The sequence below is a fragment of the Pinus tabuliformis genome, chromosome 7, assembly GCF_031772625.1.
Source record: "Pinus tabuliformis cultivar Carrire ecotype Pingquan chromosome 7, CPIR1, whole genome shotgun sequence".
Lineage (NCBI taxonomy): Eukaryota > Viridiplantae > Streptophyta > Pinopsida > Pinales > Pinaceae > Pinus > Pinus tabuliformis.
In genome coordinates this window covers 1,286,949,122-1,286,969,662 of record NC_142293.1, presented here as the reverse complement: position 1 = coordinate 1,286,969,662, position 20,541 = coordinate 1,286,949,122, and the positions used below count along the sequence as shown (strand labels likewise).

General features: G+C 33.4%; 1 protein-coding gene across 1 annotated transcript; it reads right to left on the bottom strand.

The window, feature by feature from the left end:
* Positions 1-11,223: 11,223 nt before the first annotated feature.
* On the bottom strand, positions 11,224-19,915 carry LOC149252204 (uncharacterized). Its single transcript, XM_089459655.1, has 7 exons — positions 19,507-19,915; positions 19,191-19,339; positions 13,826-14,164; positions 13,430-13,657; positions 13,210-13,290; positions 11,779-13,084; positions 11,224-11,678 (listed from the first exon to the last, which is right to left on the bottom strand). The coding sequence occupies exons 2-7, from the start codon at positions 19,299-19,301 to the stop codon at positions 11,641-11,643; spliced, it is 2,103 nt and encodes a 700-aa protein (XP_089315781.1). The 5' UTR covers positions 19,302-19,339; positions 19,507-19,915; the 3' UTR covers positions 11,224-11,640.
* Positions 19,916-20,541: the final 626 nt, after the last annotated feature.

Below are 20,541 nucleotides of genomic sequence, written 5' to 3'. Positions count from 1 at the left end.
AGAGCATACAGGACATGAAGAGGAGCGAAATCCCGGGGTCTAGTGCGAAATCCCCAGCCCCAGTGGACTCATCTGATGGGTGAAACAGGTCTTCAAACATAATTTTGTTTATATGTCGGTTAGCTTTTACTTTTTTAATTTAAAGTTTATAGTAGATAAAATTGCAAATGTAGCTTGGATGGTCATGAAAACTTAACTTAAATTTGGGATAGCATTCGATGCAGACATGTGGCCAACAGACCTGGTTTCCTAAGAGCAAGTTGAGGCCACCTACAAATTTTGTTAAAAACATACTTATGTCAGAAAATATCAATAAAAATAAATCTACCAAACTTCCAAAAAAAAATAATAATATATATATATATATATATATATATATATATATATATATCTATATATATATATATAGATAACTAACTTTTTTAAATAAATAAAATGATATTAAAAAACTATAACGATATTAAAATATATCTTATATATATATATATATATATATGTGTGTGTGTGTGTGTGTAATTTTTTCCCATTCGCGGTTTATATATATATATATTATTTTTTTCCATTCACAGATAAGTGAAAAATAATTGATATATATATATATAATAATTTTAAAGGTTTATGGTATATGTAGTACATTCATTTTGAAATAATAATAATAATAACAACAACAACAACAACAACAACTTTTGAAAACTCATCTACATTATTTTTGTTTTTATAAATATGTATATGACAAAGCTGCGATTAGATTAAGAACGTCATAGTATGAGGATTTTAATGTAAAATTCTTAGGTCCAATTTCTTTGTGAATCTATTGGATAACAACTTTTAAATCTCAGAAAATGAGTAATTAGGTTACAACATCCTTTTGTGCAAGCTTTATGACCATCTTCAAAATCATCCATTCATAAAATTTATTTTTTTAATAACGAAAACCAACTTTAAAATTTAAAGCTTTTTCAAAAGTATTATTATTGTAAAAAATTATTAAAAAATATCTTTATTTATAATTATTTTTAAATCTATAGGTATTTCTTCCGTTCGATATATAAACCTTATGTTAAAATAAAAATTTTAAGTTATTGTTATTTTCATTAATTTTTGTGGGTAATTAAGATAAATTTGAAATACAAATAAAAATAACTTTGTATTAAAATAAAAAATTTAGTTCATGGGTCTTGAATATATGAAATCACGATTCAATTCCCTACCTTGATGAGGGTGATATATTGGACATGTTGAAGCCTCTGTTAAAGCACTCTTTGATGTGAAATCACGGGTTCAATTCCCTACCCCGATGAGGGTGATATGTTGAACATGTTGAAGATGTAGTCTTGCCAAACTTACAACAACAAAAATTGATATGTTGAACATGTTGAAGATGTAGTCTTGCCAAACTTACAACAACAAAAATTTACATTATTATTTTTTATTATTAATTTTTGTTGGATAATTAAGGTAAACTTGACTCGGTCATGTTACCCCTCGAGGTTTATGAGAAACCAAGGTATTTCCCATGAAATTCATGTGGAATATTTCCTATTTAAAGGAGGGAATTAGACCACCCTAGATCCATCTTAACTCTCGAACTACCAAGCACTTGGATGGATCAAATCGCTTGACATGCAAATATCTTAAGATACAAAAAGATTTGATCCCTCTTGGCGCTTTATAGATCTGAGTTAAGTTGAATCTAGGTTGATATTATGCATGTGAGAGAATCATTTCGCGTGTTCTTTTAAACAAACATTTAATAAAATTTAATATTGAACAATATATTTGAAGAAAGTATTTATTTATTAAACATATTATATTCTCCAAATTATCTTTGAACAAATCATATTCTTCAAACTATTTTTTATATACATCAACATAGATTCATCTTAACTCTTGACCTAATAAGCATGGTAAGGAATCAAATCTCTTAATATGCAAAAAAAAATTGAGTGAAAAACCTTGAAACAGTTTGCCCTTCAAGATACCTAATTTATGCGATGACTTGATAGATACAAATTGAAGATGGATCTACGTTGGTTCTTAATATATTATTTATATTTATTGAACTGAGAGAGGCTCTCCAGCACAATATGGAAGAGTTGTTGTAATGCCTTGTTATGTCTTGTTATGTTATGTTATGTACCACTGATTGGATAATTAAAATTAAAAAGTAGTTTATATATATATAAAATGTTGGCTCCATAATTAAAGTTAAAACTTAAAAATAAAATTGAGCTTGAGGTTTGCACCTCCTAAGATTTGATCTCTCCCAAGCTTGATAAATTTGGGGTTAAATAATTAATAATATTATAAAAATATTTAAATTATATACACAGATACATACACGAAATAATCACTTATTAATAATAATAAGAATATTTAAACAAAAAATATTATATGTTTTTACAAATTATTAAGGTAATTGTCCAATAGATTTATTTTATATGGTTGGTAGGAATGACCATTATCATTATATTACATTAAATCACATCTTTCTCTTGCATGTTAGATCTCATTATAAGTTCTAACTTGCTCTATCACATCATTTGACTTTAATATGATTTGATGAAAAATATTTCAAATTTATTAATAAGTCAAAAATGACTCAATTATTTTCAAGAAACTAAAATTGACCAAAATAAAAACTAACCTAGGCCACTATCCTATTTTATCATTACCAACAATATTTTTAACTTACATACAACTTACCAAATACTCCATTAATTTAAGACAAGAAGATATCACCCACAAACATCATAATCTTAATCAAATAGACATCCCTATTAGGTTTCAAGAGAGACTTCTAAAAGAATCTTAATAATATCTTTCTAAGGGCATTTATCTCATTATATTGTCTTATAATCTCCTATTCTTTTCCTCCACCTTAAGACTCATTAGTTATATTTTTTCCAAGTTTATTTAACTCTATCATTGAAGAAATAATTAAGAATCCCTTTCATAATTAAAGAATGATAACAAAGGTTGTATTGAATATTGTGTTGCATTAGCTAACAACTAAACGTCAAATCCCTCACATAATTGAATAATGCTAACAAAGGTTGTGTTGTGTAGCAGAAATATAATCGCGTGTCGGTAAAGTGTAACTCTCCTAGGAGTTGCCTTAAGTTTATTTAAGTTACTATTAGACCCTACAATATTTTGGTTGCAGGTATTAAACACAAAACCAAATAAATATAATCTCTTGTTTGTAACAATGGAATTCGTCTAGGAACTAGCTTAAGTTTCTTTAAGTTACTATTAGACCCTACTATATTTTGGTTGCAGGTATAAAACATAACGCCAATTAATATGTATCTTTTCCATGCACATGAAACTAAGCTCGATAGAGTGCCACCCAACTAGAAATGTCAATCAATAACGAGAGACTAGCAACCCATAAATGTTAACTAGTTTACTTGACTAGGATCTTTCCATTGAATAGAAATAGTAAAGCTCAAGGAGAAATCAACTTGGTGTCATGAAGAACTACACATTCAACCATAAATCCTAACCTCTTATAGTTTCATGAGCTTGCTCATGATCTTCCACTCTAGCTTCATCACCTTAATTACATGCCTTACTACTAAAAATATTTCATTAAATCAATACTAAGTCTCAACTATATAATCTAGCTTGCTTTACATACTAAACTCTATTCAAGTCATGCACACTACATCAAGCATTCTAATGTGGAGGATTGCTTCAAAGACCCCTAAATAATCACAATAATTGTTACAATCTAGCATTGAAAGGTACATTATCTTACAATCTAATATCACTTCTCACTTCTTGTTATTATGCATCACTATCTTCACTTATGTGATCTCACTTCCTACTATTATCCATCATTGCATTGTAACTTCATTAAAGCCATTGAACCCATTCAACATTATAAAGAATTCGTTTGGAGGGTTTTGCTTTAGACAAAGCCTCCACCTCCACTCAATTAATGCCCCCAACTAGTGTCACTTTCCCTCTATTTATAGGTATGGCCCAATTGGACTTGAGTCAGATCAAACAAACCCAAATAGTTGACAACATAGTGAAGTGGCTTAAACTTCGTCCTCAAATATGACATTATCAAGGAAAATGCAATAAAGGGTTCAAGCTCATTCTTAATCAACAAAATGTGATTTCCTTTACCTTCTCATTACATAAATGTCAGCAGTGTGTCAAGGCACCTTTATCTAAATCAATGGCTTTAATTTAACTACAATTTGTAATTAAGACACGGCATGTTGATGACATGGAACCATAAAAAATTTGACAGTTCTACAATAGGTTTGCATTGCAAATTACCATGGAAATTGCGTTTACAAACACAATCCATCTCTTTATAGAACTTCCAATGGAAACTTGGCATGGTTGTTTTAGTTTGATTCCTTTATCTTAGGCATATTAACTAAGGTAGTCAATATACACAATGTCAATGAGAGCTTGGATATTGGTCCCAGGGTTCACGCACAAGGGCAAACAATTTTGAAATTTGGGTGTGAATATGTGACATGAAGAATGTATCAATCTAATATATGTATATCTTAAGTGGATTCATTAGTTTAAAATATGTTTTTTCCTTAAATTTTATATACAACTTTATAAATTTTAAAGATGTTAAATAACAATTTCACATCTATAATTTAATTTTCAAATTTTCAAATTTTGTGACTCAAACAAACTTAAGTTCTTATTTTGAATTTATAAATCATGGCAAAACATGTTTAATGGTACTCACTCTAAGAAACATAAATCATTGACCATGGGCCTCATACACCAATGTGGTGTCTGGCTTGGTCTTGACCTTAAAATTGGATAATAATAATAATAATCTAAATCCTTAATGAAGATGCTCTAGAAGTAATTGTCGCTTTAAATTTGTGGTTTATCCACCAACCTTGTCATGGTAGGAAGTTGTACCAGGCCATTTGGTTAGATCACATAGTCCACATAACAAGGTCATTTGGTTATATCATAATACCACATAAATGGTAGTCACATCTTGTTGTTGCATTAATTTTGTGTTTTATCCACCAATCTTGTCACTGTAGGCAACTCTACAAGGCCATTTGGTTAGATCACATAGTTCACATGAATGGTAGTCCCATTTCTTAGGAGTTTCCCCATACCTTATGAGACAAGTTTTCTTCCTTCTTAGATCCAAATTGGATTCCCTTCATATAATGAATAAAATGTGAGTACTCGTATTTTTCTCATCATTATTGATGAATAAGATTGTGAGTATTTTCATTTCTCTTAGGCTCTAAGGCACTAACTATTTGTGAGAGAAACGAGATAGAAAATGTTCATAGTTCTTGAGCATGTGCATCATGGATTTGTCACGTGTTTATTGCATCTTTGCCATGATGCCTAAAACAACCTCAATTGCGCCAAGCTCACCTCATTCATGTCAAATTTGGGTATGATGGATGCTTCTATTGAATCAACTCCATAAATTGCATTTACTTCTATAATAAATCCTTTCATGATCTATATATCTTTTTTCCTTTTCTCCTTTGTACAAGTGAGGATCGATAACTAGAATACACTATCATTTGCGCCACCGGATCACATTGCATTTCTTGTTTGCAAATTTTTGTGGCTTTCAGAATTTGGAGAATTTGATTCCGGATTTTTATCCATGGTCCTCATTTTTAATCAATGTTTCAAGTCCAAACCATGACCCATCCTCACATTGAATTTCTACCACAATAACCCATTGGCCTAATATAATAGCCCACAAACTATATTGAATGATTTAGCCAAGATTTGAACTAAGGTTAACAGCATTAACACTGTTAGTACTACCACTCGAGCTACCATTGATGGGCTTCATGACCTCTATATCACTAAAACGCCATCTTTATTTTTTCAATGTCATTACCTTTCAGGATTCAAGGCATAAGATGGAATATTGAGAGGTCCCTTCAATGTGTTTGATTATAAATTGTTCACTCTTTATGTTCGTTGAAATTCTCTTTTATCTGTGATGGTTTAATTTTCTCATGCAAAGTAAATATTAGCAAGTATTTCACCAAAACTTAGGCTATTTGTATCCACATGGAAAAACATTAGCAAATATTGGTTTAATAAAATCCTTGTGACTATGCACGACAATCCTATGATATCCTATTATAAGATCACCTCTTTGTGTTATGTCTCAAATTTTGTTTATTATTATAGGCATCAATGCCCCCATAACAAACTAGGGATGTTCTTGTCACCAATATAGATCCATTTTAACCTCTAATCTAACAAGTGTCAGGAGGTATCAAATTTCTTGAGGTGCAAATCTCTTTTTGAGTGCAAAACTTGAGGAAAGGTTTGCACCTTGAGAGATTTGATGCTTCTCAACACTTGATTACAATGGATCTACATTGGTTTATATTAAACTACAAGTTTCTATAATGTTCTTTCAATTTTGAACAATTAATTTTTGTTTTCTTTTATTTTTCTTAGATTATATCTATGTAATAAATAAATTATAATATTGTAGTATTTTATTCCTTTTGCATTTGCTACATTTAGTTGTAGTAAATAAAATCCCATAGGAATAAATGAGATTTTAATTTTGTTATTTTATCTACTTAATCTCAAATCCCATTATTAAGGCAAATAAATTTTTAAAGATGTATTTTTATAAGGAATGATAAGAATTCAGACTAATCCATATTTTGTCCTTGGGGTTTTGGATAGACATTGATCGGGTGTCTTGTTAAGGCACTCCTAGATGTTAAGTCACTGGTTCAATTCCCCACCCTATTCCTAGATGTTATGTCACTGATTCAATTCCCTGTCCTAGTCAGGTGTTATTCTTGGATATGACCATGATGTAGCCTCACAGTTGTAATACTTACAAAAAAAAGGAATGATAAGAATTCAACTTTTTCTTTGTTCTCTTTTAGTAACTAATTGTTCAGTGTAAAAAGACAAATTCTTAAAGATGTATTTTTTTAGGAATGGTAAGAATTTAACTTTTTCATTGTTCTCCTTTTGTAACTAATTGTTCAATGTAAAAAGACAAATTTTTGAAAATTTATTTTCTTAGTAATGGTAACAATTCATCTTTTTCATTGTTCTCTTTTGTATAACTATTTATTCAATGTAAAAAGGCAAATTCTTAAAGGCGTATTTTCTTATTAATGGTAAGAATTCAACTTTTTCATTGTTCTCTTTTGTGTAACTAATTGTTCATTGTAAAAAGACTACCCTAAGAATGATATCTAAATACACACAATGCATAAGATAGAAAAAACAAAACAAAAAACTAAAAGAATTAACATATGTATTGTAAATGTAAGATAAGAACTTAAAGGACAAGTTTATTCAACCACTTACACAATTGCAAAGAAGACAACAATTTATAATTTGGAAAAATAATGTATAAGCTAGAAAAAAAAACCCTAAAAGAATTAATGTATATATTGTAGATGTAAGATAAGTATTTGAAGAACAAGGTTATTCAACCACTAGACAACAATTCATAATTTGGAAACACAATGCATAAGCTAGAAAGAAACCCTAAAAGAATTAAAGCATGTATTGTAGATGTAAGATAAGTACTTTAAGGGCAAGGTTATTCAACCAGCTTCACAGTTGCAAAGAAGACAACAATTCATAACTTGAAAAGAAACTTGAAGAGACTTAAAGTGTGTAATGTAGATATAAAATACATACTTTGGAGTATTCATACACTCATGCATTTCACTCCTCCCCACTCAAAAGTTTCCCCTTTTATGAGTTTACTTTGGCAATCTCAAGCGTTGCTAAATATGAAGAAATCTTCTCCTCGAGATCACCCTCTACCAAAGAAAGGAATATATGTGTGTGTGTGTGTGTGGACTTGTACTTTTATTATTATTATTTTTAATTGCATTTCAGAATGCACTCCAAACTCTATGGAGAGATGCAAAATGCATTTCTGAAAAAGTTAGATGTGTACATGAATATACACTTTTAAATATTTAAATATTAACCCTTAAATAATTTATTAATAGATTAACATTTTCTTTACTATTTTTTTAATTCTTTTATTTATTTTTATTTTTTAACTTCATGGAAATGGGTGACCACTTTGACACCTAAATATGAAGCTTTCAATGATTTTAAATTTTCAAATTTTTCAACATATACATTCATTTCCTTACTTCCATATTTTGTTGTTTTATTTTTTTATCAACCTATGTGACATGTTCAAAATATCTTATTTTAAATGAAGAATATTGATTGGCAAATAAATACAACAGAAAAAGGGATGACCACTTTGACACCTATTTAGTCTTTCTTTTCTTTTCATCAGCCTATATGACATGTTCAAAATATCTTATTTTGAATGAAGACTATTAATTGACAAATAAATATAACAGAAAAAGGGATGACCACCCTCATGTAGATTTTAATGCAATCATTTTAAATTAGATATTTTGAATGAAGACTATTAATTGACAAATAAATACAACAGAAAAAAAAGAGAACCACACTTGTATAAATTTTAATGCAATCATTTTAAATTTTCAAATTTTCGGACATATGCATTGACATTTTCCTTAGCTCTGCATTTTGTCTTTTCCTTATTAATCTATTTTATCTTGAAATGTGACAAGTTCAAAATAACTTATTAAATGAAAAACAATTAAATATACCAATAAAAATCTGACATTTTAAAACATTTTATTTTGACCTCCATAAAAATAATTGACAATTAAATATACTACTAGTAATTCATTTTAAACTCCACCTAAATTATTGACAATTAAATATATTAGTAGTACTTCATTTTAAACTCCACCTAAATTATTGACAATTAAATATATTAATAATTAAAATATGACTTTTTTTTAATTATTTTCCACTGTTACCGATTTATGACAATTATATATATATATATATCTTCAAAAAAATTTAAAACTTTACCATACTAGTTTACTTAAAAACATTCAAAAATTAAAATTTTAAAATATTTATTTAAAGCAAAATTTTAAAATATTAAATTAAAATAAAGTTTAAAAATATTAATTTAAAAAATATAAGTAATAACAATTTTCATACCATCCCTGAAAATTGTTTTTTTTAATAATTTATAATTTTTAAATCTATTTAAAATTATTTAAATCACTATTTCCTGCCAGGATTAAACCTCTCAACTGCCAATCTATGGATGCAGGCACCTACCTAGATGAACATGAACAGCACTCTGTAGAATTAAGTACACATTAACAAATATACGCATGCATACATTTATGACAGCCTTGCAATATCACACAGTAACATGAATAGTAACACCTACCACCTGCCCCACAAGCCTTCCAATAAGCTGGCCTTCCTCAACCGCATTCCTTTAGATTTGCATGCTTTCCACCGTACCTCATTAATTCCTCTAGATCAGTGATCGAGCAGGCCGACAAAATATTGCCAACAAATCCTTTCACAGATTCTATCCACTCGCAGCGAGTGGCCTCAAAACAATCTGTTGCAATGTGTTGCAATGCAATAGTTTAAACGCCTTTCTGTGATTATTAAACACTCATTATCCACAAATTTGTCATCCAGCTTGGTGGAGCTTTCAATGATTACCCACTCTGCATAATGATAAAGCCACTCATGATATCCAAATGGCCCACCACCATGACTTTTACAGTGAACAGGCATCAAAGCGACTCTCAGATATCCAAATGGTACACCAGCGTGACCTTTACAGTGAACCGACATCTTCACCTTCTCTCCCAGGCACGCCTTTGACAACATTTGTTACTGGTATTTGACCTGCAACTTTGAAATGAACAATGCTTACAGTTTCAGTTTTTACCAGATTTGTTACTGGTATTTTGGCCTACAACTTTGAAATGAACAATGCTCATTTTAAAGCTTACAGTTCCAGTTGCTAGGAGTAGAAGATGCTCTGTAAATCTCTACTATTGCCTACAACGTTGAAATGAAAAATGCTCATTTTAAAGCTTACAGTTCCAGTTGCTAGGAGTAGAAGATGCTTTGTAAATCTCTACTATTCATTTATTAATTATTGATCATGAAATATTTATTAATATAATTACCAAAATAAATCTTGGGAACCAATGAGAAGAAATAAAAATACAAATTCAGGAAAGATGTAAGACGAGAACACCAAAATCAGTGGAACTTTGAAATGAACAATGCTTACAGTTTCAGTTTTGACCAGATTTGTTACTGGTACTTTGGCCTATAACTTTGAAATGAACAATGCTCATTTTAAAGCTTACAGTTCCAGTTTCTAGGAGTAAAAGATGCTCTGTAAATCTCTAGTATTCATTTATTAATTATTGATCATGAAATACTTATTAATATAACTAATAAAATAAATCTTCGGAACCATTAAGAAAAAATAAAAATACAAATTCAGGAAAGATGTAAGACGAGAGCACCAAAATCAGTGGACTTGGCTTAAGTTTCAAAAATAAAAAATAAGAGCTAAAAATATCCCCAAAGATCAAGCTTGCTGCAATTCAATTCAACCATATTTCCATGTAATACACAATAAATGCTCATTGCTTGTCATCAACGATGCTGATCATTATCAATATCGATATGCCGAGATTAAACTTGTAAAAAACAAATGCTGTGGTATTATAGATTATACTAGTTCAATCAGTATGGTAGGAGTACAATACCAACCATTGACACAAAAAATTGTTTGATGCAATATTAATCCAAACATAGAAGATCGAACTTAGTTACTGTGCGTTGCATGCCATGTTGACCAGAAGACAGCAAGAAGCAATGAGCCCGTGGTTTGAGGGTCAGAACCATAAAAGTAACAGATTTAACAAAAGGAACTTTATTGCTTAAAGCTTGAAAGGGTTTGACAAATGTATGAAGACCCCGAGAAAATTAAGATCTAACCATTTTCTATTTTGAATTCATATTTGACTTACAATCATGCTTTTTTTTCAGATATCAGTGGCTTGAATATATTTCATGTTACAATCATGCATCCTGTTAAATAATGTTTTTTTTCCGAAATCCAAAAATACTGATTTGCTTCTTTTTATTCCCTCCTCTCTGTACAGTAAAGAAGGTGGTTGAGATTTCACATAAATCCTTCTCAGTAGATATTAGTAACAGTAATTTTAATAATATTTTCTGTACTAATCTACATCTGTGTCAAATATATTCATCATAAATCATGGTCATGAACACTAAAAACAAAGCTCTCAAATTTATCCAAATTATATCATCAGTACATACTTACACAGGATATAAAAAATCTAGTTTCATTGCCTCCTCTGAAGTCAAACCCATATTATTATACATTATAAAATCGAACAGATATTAGCTCAAAGCATACATAATATCCAAACCCTTCTCAAAACATTCTAAAGCTAAAAAAAAATCTGCAATCTGACAGTTTATGGTCAATGAATCAGCTGTCCCATGTGAACCCATAAAAATGTACGCTGTCAGTCACGTCATGAATATGCAACGTGGTATATTCTTTGTATATACAGCATAATTTGGTGCATTTCAGGGCTCACAAGACATTTCGAGTGAATATCAAGTACAGCACACTTAATCTAAACTCATAATATATAAAAGGTCTCTCCAGAAATTCGCATTCATTACTAACTGAGAAGACACTCCAAATGCACAATATATCAAGAAAAGCTCGAATACCGATCACCTTCGCCAATCAACTTGAACCGGGATTGCCTTTTCTGAAATAAAAATGACAAAATGTCAGCATTTTAAAGAAACTGCTCCAAAGAAAGATGAACAAAGATAGATCCCCAAATCATGAGAGGGTTGATTTCCTACCAGTGCCAAGAGATCGATCACTTTTCATGTGCCCCCTGGTTGAATGAACTTGTGGCAACAATCTCTGAGTCCTTGGTGATACAGAATTTGGTTTCCCATTAGGAGCTGCTGGAAGAGAATGTCTCCTTATTATAGGAGTTCCCTTTTCCTGAACATCTGGACTCGACTTTGGAGAATGACCACGAAGCTTTGCCTTTGCCGACTCAGTAGCAGCCATGTAACTTGGAATCGATGGGCTGCCTTGAGAAGCATGTTCAGTATGCTCAGTTTTAACAGATCCAAATGAGCTACGTCTTCTGGTAGACTTATGCTCTACCACAGGAGTCTCGGCCTCACTCTTGGGGGTCAGGTCTACACTGTCATGCTTGGTGGGTGTAAAGTCTCCATTTTGAACAGTAGAAGTTATCCTTTGCTGCAATGAGGCATCCTCTCGTGAAATGCTTTCAGTTGGACTTGTTGATTGCTGAACTGGAGATATCTCCTGAACAACTGAAACTGTCTCATCCAGAACTACATGCTGGACCGATTCATCATTTCCAGTTATATTCATAGAGATTCCTGTTGTAGATTGTAGGCTGAGTTGATCAGAAATAGTATCCAAAGTTGGCTTTGAAACTTTTCTCATGCTGCGCTTGGACATCTCAGTTTCCACCTCCACATGATCTGATACTGAATCCACTGTTGAATTTGATACCTTTCTCATGCTGCGCTTAATTTTCTCAGCGTCGACCTCTGGTGGATCTGATGCAGAATCCACCCCAGGGGCAGATATTTTTCTCAAGCTACGTTTGACCTTCTCCATTTCTACCTCTGGCTGCTCTGACACAGACTCCACCATTGGATGTGAGACCTTTCTCAAGTTACGCTTAACCTTCTCAGCCTCAACCTCAGGTTGATCTAGAACAGAATCCGGTGCTGAGTTTAGCCCCCTTCTAAAACTCCGTTTAGGTCTCTCAGCTTCAACCTCAGGTTGATCAGAAACAGAATCTACTGCTGATTTCAACACCTTTCTCAAGCCACGCTTTGGCTTCTCAGATTCCATATCAAGCTGATTTGAAATATGCTCGTGAATTGAATTTGGGGGTACCTTTCTCACGCTGCGCTTTGGCCTTCCTACTTCAGCCTCAGTTGAGGGTACACTCTCACTTATCTTCTGAGACCTCAGATTTGAGCTATTACTTGTCTTCCCAGATGAACTCCAAGGTTGAGCACACATCCAACGTTCCAACCAAACCCATCCCGAATTGGAATCATCGGGACCACAATGAATTCGTACAGACTTGGCCATGGGTGCAGACTCTAGAATCTTTATCATAGAAGTGTCCAAAATAATATTAATATCATTACAATGCAATTGAATGGTATTACAGCAATGCAAGCAAATAATAATAGTGGCTTGTCCTGAACTACTAATGCAAATTTAAGGTTCACCTGACGAGCAAATGCATTTGCTAACAGCTTCTCAGTCCGTGAAGCACTACTGACCACAAATATCGAGGAGCTTTTTCTCTCCTGGAACATTACAGACAATTTATGCAAAATCCAACAGCAGGGATGATCAGTATCCTAACCAATTTGAAATTTACATAAAAGTTGACATGGAACCAGTTCCTCAAGATACAATTATTCAAAATGAAAAAGAAAAACTTACTACTCCATTTCCTCTGGATGGATTCTGTCTTCGCCTATGTTCAAGCCTCTCCTGTACAGCCACTCCTTGATCCGACATTCTGACTTGGTGAGCACGGACTAGAGCTTGCAATCTGATAATTGCTTGTAAACAGCGTAAGCTTCCTGCAGCCTGTCTTCTAACCATGTGCCCACGTACAAGAGCTTGAAGTCTTATAAGGCCTCTAAGGGCTCGAAATGCTCGCCTTGCCTGCACAGCTCAGACGTCCAACTTGGTCATACTAAATAGTCTTAGATTGTAGAGACAACCAAATTAAATTAGAAACTGCTGCTTTCAATTGAGAAAATCAACAACAAAAAAGAAAAATATGGATTAACATGAAAACCAAAGAAAAACAGCCAATGATGACATTAATACCAGATAGCCCCTGAAAGCTGTTTGCACTTTGACGGCTGCAGATTCTTCCCTTATTCTCTCAAGATCAGGAACAGTGTCAACAGCTTCTGAAACAGAAGCATCTGATGGTTTTTCTTTAGTTTCAATAGTAGGAAGAGTGACTGCTTTATCAGTTGATGTAGACACATTTTTCTCTGTCCCAGCAAATACTGCCTGCTTGCTCCGATCTCGGAGAGGAACATCCTGTTCTATTTCTCTACCCATAGATGATGGATCTGATGCCGGAATTGCGTTTGGAACCTGATCTTCCACTGATTCATTCTCCAAAACTTTTGTGTCTTTATCTTTTGATGCTTTCTTCTACAAGAACAAAACAACCAAATATTTTTTAAGCTTAATGAACACAACAACAGGTTAATCCAGGAAACCTTCAATGCATTCACAAAAGAAGTTTTATCTAAAGACCAGAAAGTATGATTTCTGGGAATGTAGAAAAAAAAGCCGTTCGCAACAATTCCATTCATAACACTTATTATGCCATACTTAAAAGGTGCCACTATTGAAGCATAGATGGTAGCCTGGAGATAAGTATACACAATTCTATCGTTTAACTTTTACAGCTAAAAAGGGGTGAGATAATGATCGCTGCCACTTAAAATAAATACAGATGAAAAATCTCTTTTTGTAGAATATAATACGAAGCAGCCCTCAATATCATGTTTCATGGACGAAAAGAATATAACAGCAATTGATTTAAGTTTTGCTAAATTTTAGTCTTCACAAAACTCCTTCCAATAAGATCTTGTGCAATCACACATGTTTCTTCTCAGCTGTTGAATCTCCTGTGTTGCAATTGCATAAACATGCAAGGAAGCCAAAGCGCAGACTAGAAGTGCACTCAAGTCTCGCTTTATTAGGCCTTCCTTCAGGTTGAGAAAAGCAACTTTATCACTGATCTTGCATGAGAACTTGAGAGTCCCAGAAAAAATGTATCATGGACGGTCCCAATTTGAAGAATCCGAGAGGAAAACGGGTCTTGTGTTTCAGAGTTCACTGCATAGTAACGAGTAAGTAGGAGAACATTTGGGCACTTCAATTCATGACAAATTACTCTTATGTAAGATTTATAGCATCTTCATATGTAAATGTTATGAATGCATCACCTGTCAACCCAAGAACATGAAACCAACAGGCAGAAATGTATTCTCATTTAGTATTCTTACTAGGCTGGAAGCCCTGGGAATGAAAATATATTAAACGGTTTTCTTTCAGTTTCTCATTGTTGACATTATTTTGTTTCCCAGGTTGATAGGTAGGTTTAAAAACAAAAATGGCCACTAATGGGATCAAATTTTTTAATGTATATTTTCAGGTATGATAGTGTATGAAGATAGCTTTAGCTAGGTAACTAAAGATGGGCATTTCACTTGTCTCTAGTTAGGCTAAAAATAATATTTTATATTTGAGTTTCTCATTAACAAGAATCCTTCAACTCTCCCAACTAACAACCGCTATTCCCACAATTTCCGAGCCTAAAAACAAAAAACTGTATGGAATAAGTAACTCGGTATCTATAATAACAGTTGTCTTGACCTTTTTGGATAACAAAGCACAAAGTGGAATCACTTTTACACAATTGATTTACTAAGGCACTACAGCCATCGGAGGAAACCATTGGGAATCAAACACTACCAACACTCCTCAAAAGAACAACAGATGCCAAATGTTACTTCAGAAGGATACGATCTTTTGCATTTGAGATATGCAGCTTGATTAGAAAGAGGCGAGTCTGATCAGGACGTTATGTGCATTGTCACCACTTTGACTATTGCTCCTCATTTTTACATGGTCTATATCGATTCACGTAGCCAGTTTAGATGCAGGATATAGGGGTCAATGAGGAAGAAAAATCAACAGATAGAGAGTAATTGTCACTAGCTTCCTGTGCTCCAAGATTTATTTTCTTGAAAAATGCATCTTATATTTTACATAACTCCACAAAAGAGAACATTAGACGATGGATCATAGTATGCACATCAGTGGGCTTGTTTGGAATTATCATTACACAGAGTATATCTCACTACATAGGCAAGGAGTGCCAGCATATCCACCTTTGCATATCCACCTTAGCCCCAACATCAAGGGAATCTAACAATTTTTCTGAAAAATAACTAGTTAAAATCTGATTTACTGGCTCTGCTTTAAAATCCGCCATAAGAAGAGGAATTCTTGCCGAATGAGCCTCTGCATCTTCAATTCCATAAAGGTAGTTCCCTTATCTATCTTCTGATTTTGACTAACACGCCATTAGGCCCTGCAGAAAATATAGAGTAATTGGTCTACAAACATCTTAATCCATATTCTATTCGTAATAGGTAGGTTCTTTGGAACTTTGATGGGGCTGCTAAAAGGAATGCAATAAGAGCTAGAAGAGGAAGCGTTTCAAAGAGGATGACAGAAGACTGTTTATTTCTTACTCTTTATCGGATAGGCCTCGCTATAAGCAATGAACGGGGGTTGGGGGATGTGGAAGTGGGCGAGGACTTATTGCCATAGTAGAGGGACTATAGTAACTATGTAAAAAAATCTCAGATAACCAAGTTTTCTGTTTTAACTTCTACGAGATTCAATGTCGATAACAAACTTCATGAACAGGGCGCAGGACTTGGACAACAGGGAAACTATAAATTGCTCTTTATACCTTTCTTTCTTGTGAAATTCTAACAAAAAAAGGAGGGTCAATAAGTTGGCATGCAAGAGGACAAATAATAGGGTAACGCTTGTCCCCTTAAGACGCAACTTCAAACGTTATAATGACACGTTTGCACGACTGGTACAATTATTAGAAAAGGAGACAGAATGTTTTCCAACTGAAATAGCTGATATAGGATTGAGAATCCGGTTGTTTAAGTTAGGGATGAATAGCATTGATTCGGCTTTTGGTCAGAAATGAAAAGGAAAACAGAGGTAAGGATGGTGTGGTGATAGAGAGTCGAGACCGAGGAGATTATCAGGGATTGGAAAGTATCCTGCACTTTGGGAATGAAGCTTTCACAGATCCTGTTAATGGCAATGGGGGTGGCAAAGGTAGAGACTTTTGTAAAAGATTGGAAAATAGAAAGTTTATGTTTATGTTTTTAGCATTTGCATGACTTTGGAAGGCTGAATGAAATAAGGGAATATGCCGAGGGGCAGCGTTCAATCTGAGGAATAATAGTTTGAGGGGTAGCAGTTTAGAAGTCTTACTTTTGGAATCAAAATCTACTAGGTGACAGTATAAAAGTTACTTATAGCCTGTCATCCTGATATATCTGTTTCATATATAGTAAGAACTCTTTTCTCTACGAAAAATAAAGCAAACTAATACAGTAGAAAGGGCGCTTTTGATCCAATTGACGTTTTATTGGATCCTAATTTTCACAGACAGAAACATTTCCTTTCAAAAAAGACTCTGAACCTCAAATCATGAACCATGACAACAAAACTACAAAAAGCTTGGACGATATTGATGATGAGTGGTTACAAGTGCTTAGAGGCTCAACCTAATGGTTCCAACAACCTAAATGTTTAGAATATATTTAACATTGACAAATTCCTAGGTATTACAACTGGCAAATTCTTGGACTTTCAAATTTTTGATGAATCTAACCTAAAATCAAACTAGCTAAAATAAATTATAAATCCTGATATGACGAACAACACAAATAGATTAATACCAAAAAACGTCTTGAAAAATAGACAAAACATACTTTAGTGTTAATGGAGCATTATTCTAATCAATTGCAATTCATGCAGATTGCATATTTTATGCATCAAGATTGCATACGCCAGCCTTATTCAACTAATTTCCTAAATTTTAGCTTCAGCATAGAGATATTTGAGATCATAACGTGGAGTTGCTTACATGGCAACATATAAAATACTGTCCATGATCCAGGGTAACATTTTCAGATGAATTAATATTGCATATGAATTCCAGCAAACTCAATTTGTGATTCACTGTTTTATGCTCGCCCAAATTTGCATCTAGGTTATTATGACCCTTATATGATGATGCCACGTCTCAACGATTAGAGCTAACCTTTTAGAAACATTTTGGTAACCATACTATTATTAAAAGCTGAAGCTTCAGCTAGAGCACTGTTTACCAGGATCGACCTCTTAACTTTCTATTATCCAGGACTCAATTTAGGAACAGTTCAGAGAACTGACATCATTTATCAGTACAAATTTTGGACAACACAAATCAGCACTTGGTAATGTACCGCACTAATAAAAGTAGAGAAATATAGAATCAATCTATTGATCATATAAATGCAAGGCCCATAACCAACTTAAGAAATTATCAGCTACTTGAAGTCATAGCTGATCCGTCCCCACGTATATCATCGAGCAGTGAAAGAAGACCATGAAGTTCAGGGTAGCAGGATCATGTTTACATTAAGTTCACAAAACTTAAAGAGATTGATCAAGCACTGAAAGATGAAATTCTCACAGATCAAACAGATAAATGGTATTGAGTATTCAACACTCGCAAAGCCAAGACATTTTAAAGCTTGATCCAGATTCAAGGCATAAAGGAGACCATCAGTTCCGAAATGCAGCAATCCTAGCAGACAAATTTTTTAAATTACAGCTAGATTTAGCTAATCCGCTTCCACATTCCCGAGTTACCAATGAAACTAGAAGATTTCCATTGTTTTACCCAGATTCAAGCCATTTGGAAAAACACTTGTACAGAATTGCCACGAAGCTTGTAGATAGAAACCCTGCATTATGTGCTTCACAGAGCGGTGAAAAATTACAGAAGACCGGCTATCACTTGCATTCAAATCATTGATTGTGAAGCAATGCATGTAGGTGGACAATGGAGACTTTGCTTATATGGATATAATCTGCCTCCAAGTGCTCGAATGGCAGACACAGTTAGAAAATTTTCCCTCTAAGTACCCTTGACACAAAAATGAGGGAGCGCTAGCAAGTTGCAAAGAGATCTTGAAGTGTGTCAATCCACGAAACTAGGGGGTCGGACGGGAGAAACTGATGTTTCTGCTCTAAACAGCATTGAAGCCCGACCGCTTTCTCTAGAATTGAAAGCGATAAATGAGTCCCCAGAAGCCAAAATAACCAGAAAATATTAAAAACGGTTGATCTGCAATTCAAATCATGCCATACTATGCAAAATCTAAAAGTGGGTATCTTAAATATAAAAGACTCTATGCACTTTTTTACAGTTTCAACCTAAAATAAAGTTCAAACACAGTCCAATAGCTGTTCTACAATTTGAAGCATACCAGTGTCTCTAAATACATGAAGTCCACAAGCCCACTCCAGCTAGCTGATAGCAAAATATAAAAAACAATATATGATCTACAAAAGTACTGACCGCATTTTCTCTGCCGCTATCCCTCTTCGTCAGCTTCTCGGAAGACTGAGATCTGGAGGACTTTTTGCCAAATAAGATAGTTTTCAGCCATTTCCCAGGATGCTTCCCCATGACTCCAAGGATCTGTCACAGTTTTCCGCAGCCACAAGCTACAAATAAAACAGATTATATTACGAGGCCTGTGAAGACTCAAAAGAAAAAGTGGGTATAGATTTTTGCACAGTTCAAGGCAAATGACATTTTATTAGTCATCCCAACTGCAGAGCTGAAGCATCGAGGGGCAAAAATTAATGGAAGCAGGAGATCTGTAACGTACCAGCGATTATTCTGAGACTTTGTTCTCAAGCAATGCGGCTCAGCAATACCGTATACCTTGTACCATCAACTGCTACTCTAAGCATTCCCCATAAATAACTCTACTCTGATCTCGGCGTATCAACCAGTCAATGCCGTGAAATTCTCACAAAACTCGAATACCCACTGCAGCGAAACCAGAGAAAGCTCGCAATGCTTATACAAATATGATGACGGGGAGCACTCAGAGCTTAACGGAGTCTCAGAAGCTACTCAACTACTCTGTCAGTCTAATTTTTTTTAGTACTGAAAAAGAGCCACCCCACCTTCTTAAACCGCGAGATTTGCTCCTCCAAGGGGGTATTGCGTTCGGGCAAAGAGGCCCAGTTGGTCCGATTCAGCGGAAACTACACGAATCTGGATAAAAACTACGCCAATGAAGGGGAAACCCGATTAGCGCCGTTAAATTTCGCCAAAATATTTAAATGAAGTGGATTCGTTTTCGCGTCCGCGGCCAATTGTAAGGCGTCGAATCGCCCCTCGGTACTCACTAGACAACTTGGATGTTTTTAAACTACCCAACAATTTTCCCTAAAGGAGGTATCATCGAATTATTTCAGTCAAATTCAACTGAAAATGTTTTTTCCCAATGCTAAATTGAATTTATAAATATATTTAAAAATCATTAAACAACACTTTTACCATTTTCACAATATTAGATGAAAATTTATAAAATTACAATTAAAAAAAAAAAACTAAAACTACAATTAAAATTTTTATTAATAGTTGGTAGTTTACCAGTCTTCTCTGTTTTAAATGAAAAGCGAAAAAATTACCATTAAAAAAAACTAACACTACAATTAAAAATTTAAATAATTGGTGATTTACTCCTCTTCTCCATTTTAACAATTTAAATAATTGGTAATTTACTCCTCTTCTCCATTTTAACAATGGGATTCCACTTGATTATAATAAAGTATTTTATAAAACTACAATTAGAAAAAACTAAAACTACAAATTAAAAAAGGAGTTGTCTTTAATGTGATTTTTTGAAGAT

Excerpts from the sequence above, each read along its gene's own strand:
- LOC149252204 (XM_089459655.1), bottom strand. The coding sequence starts at position 19,301 with ATGGGGAAGCATCCTGGGAAATGGCTGAAAACTATCTTATTTGGCAAA. Across the intron at positions 14,165-19,190 it reads ATAGCGGCAGAGAAAATGCG|AAGAAAGCATCAAAAGATAA; the intron begins GTCAGTACTTTT and ends TTGTTCTTGTAG. Across the intron at positions 11,679-11,778 it reads TGATCGATCTCTTGGCACTG|AAAAGGCAATCCCGGTTCAA; the intron begins GTAGGAAATCAA and ends TTTTTATTTCAG.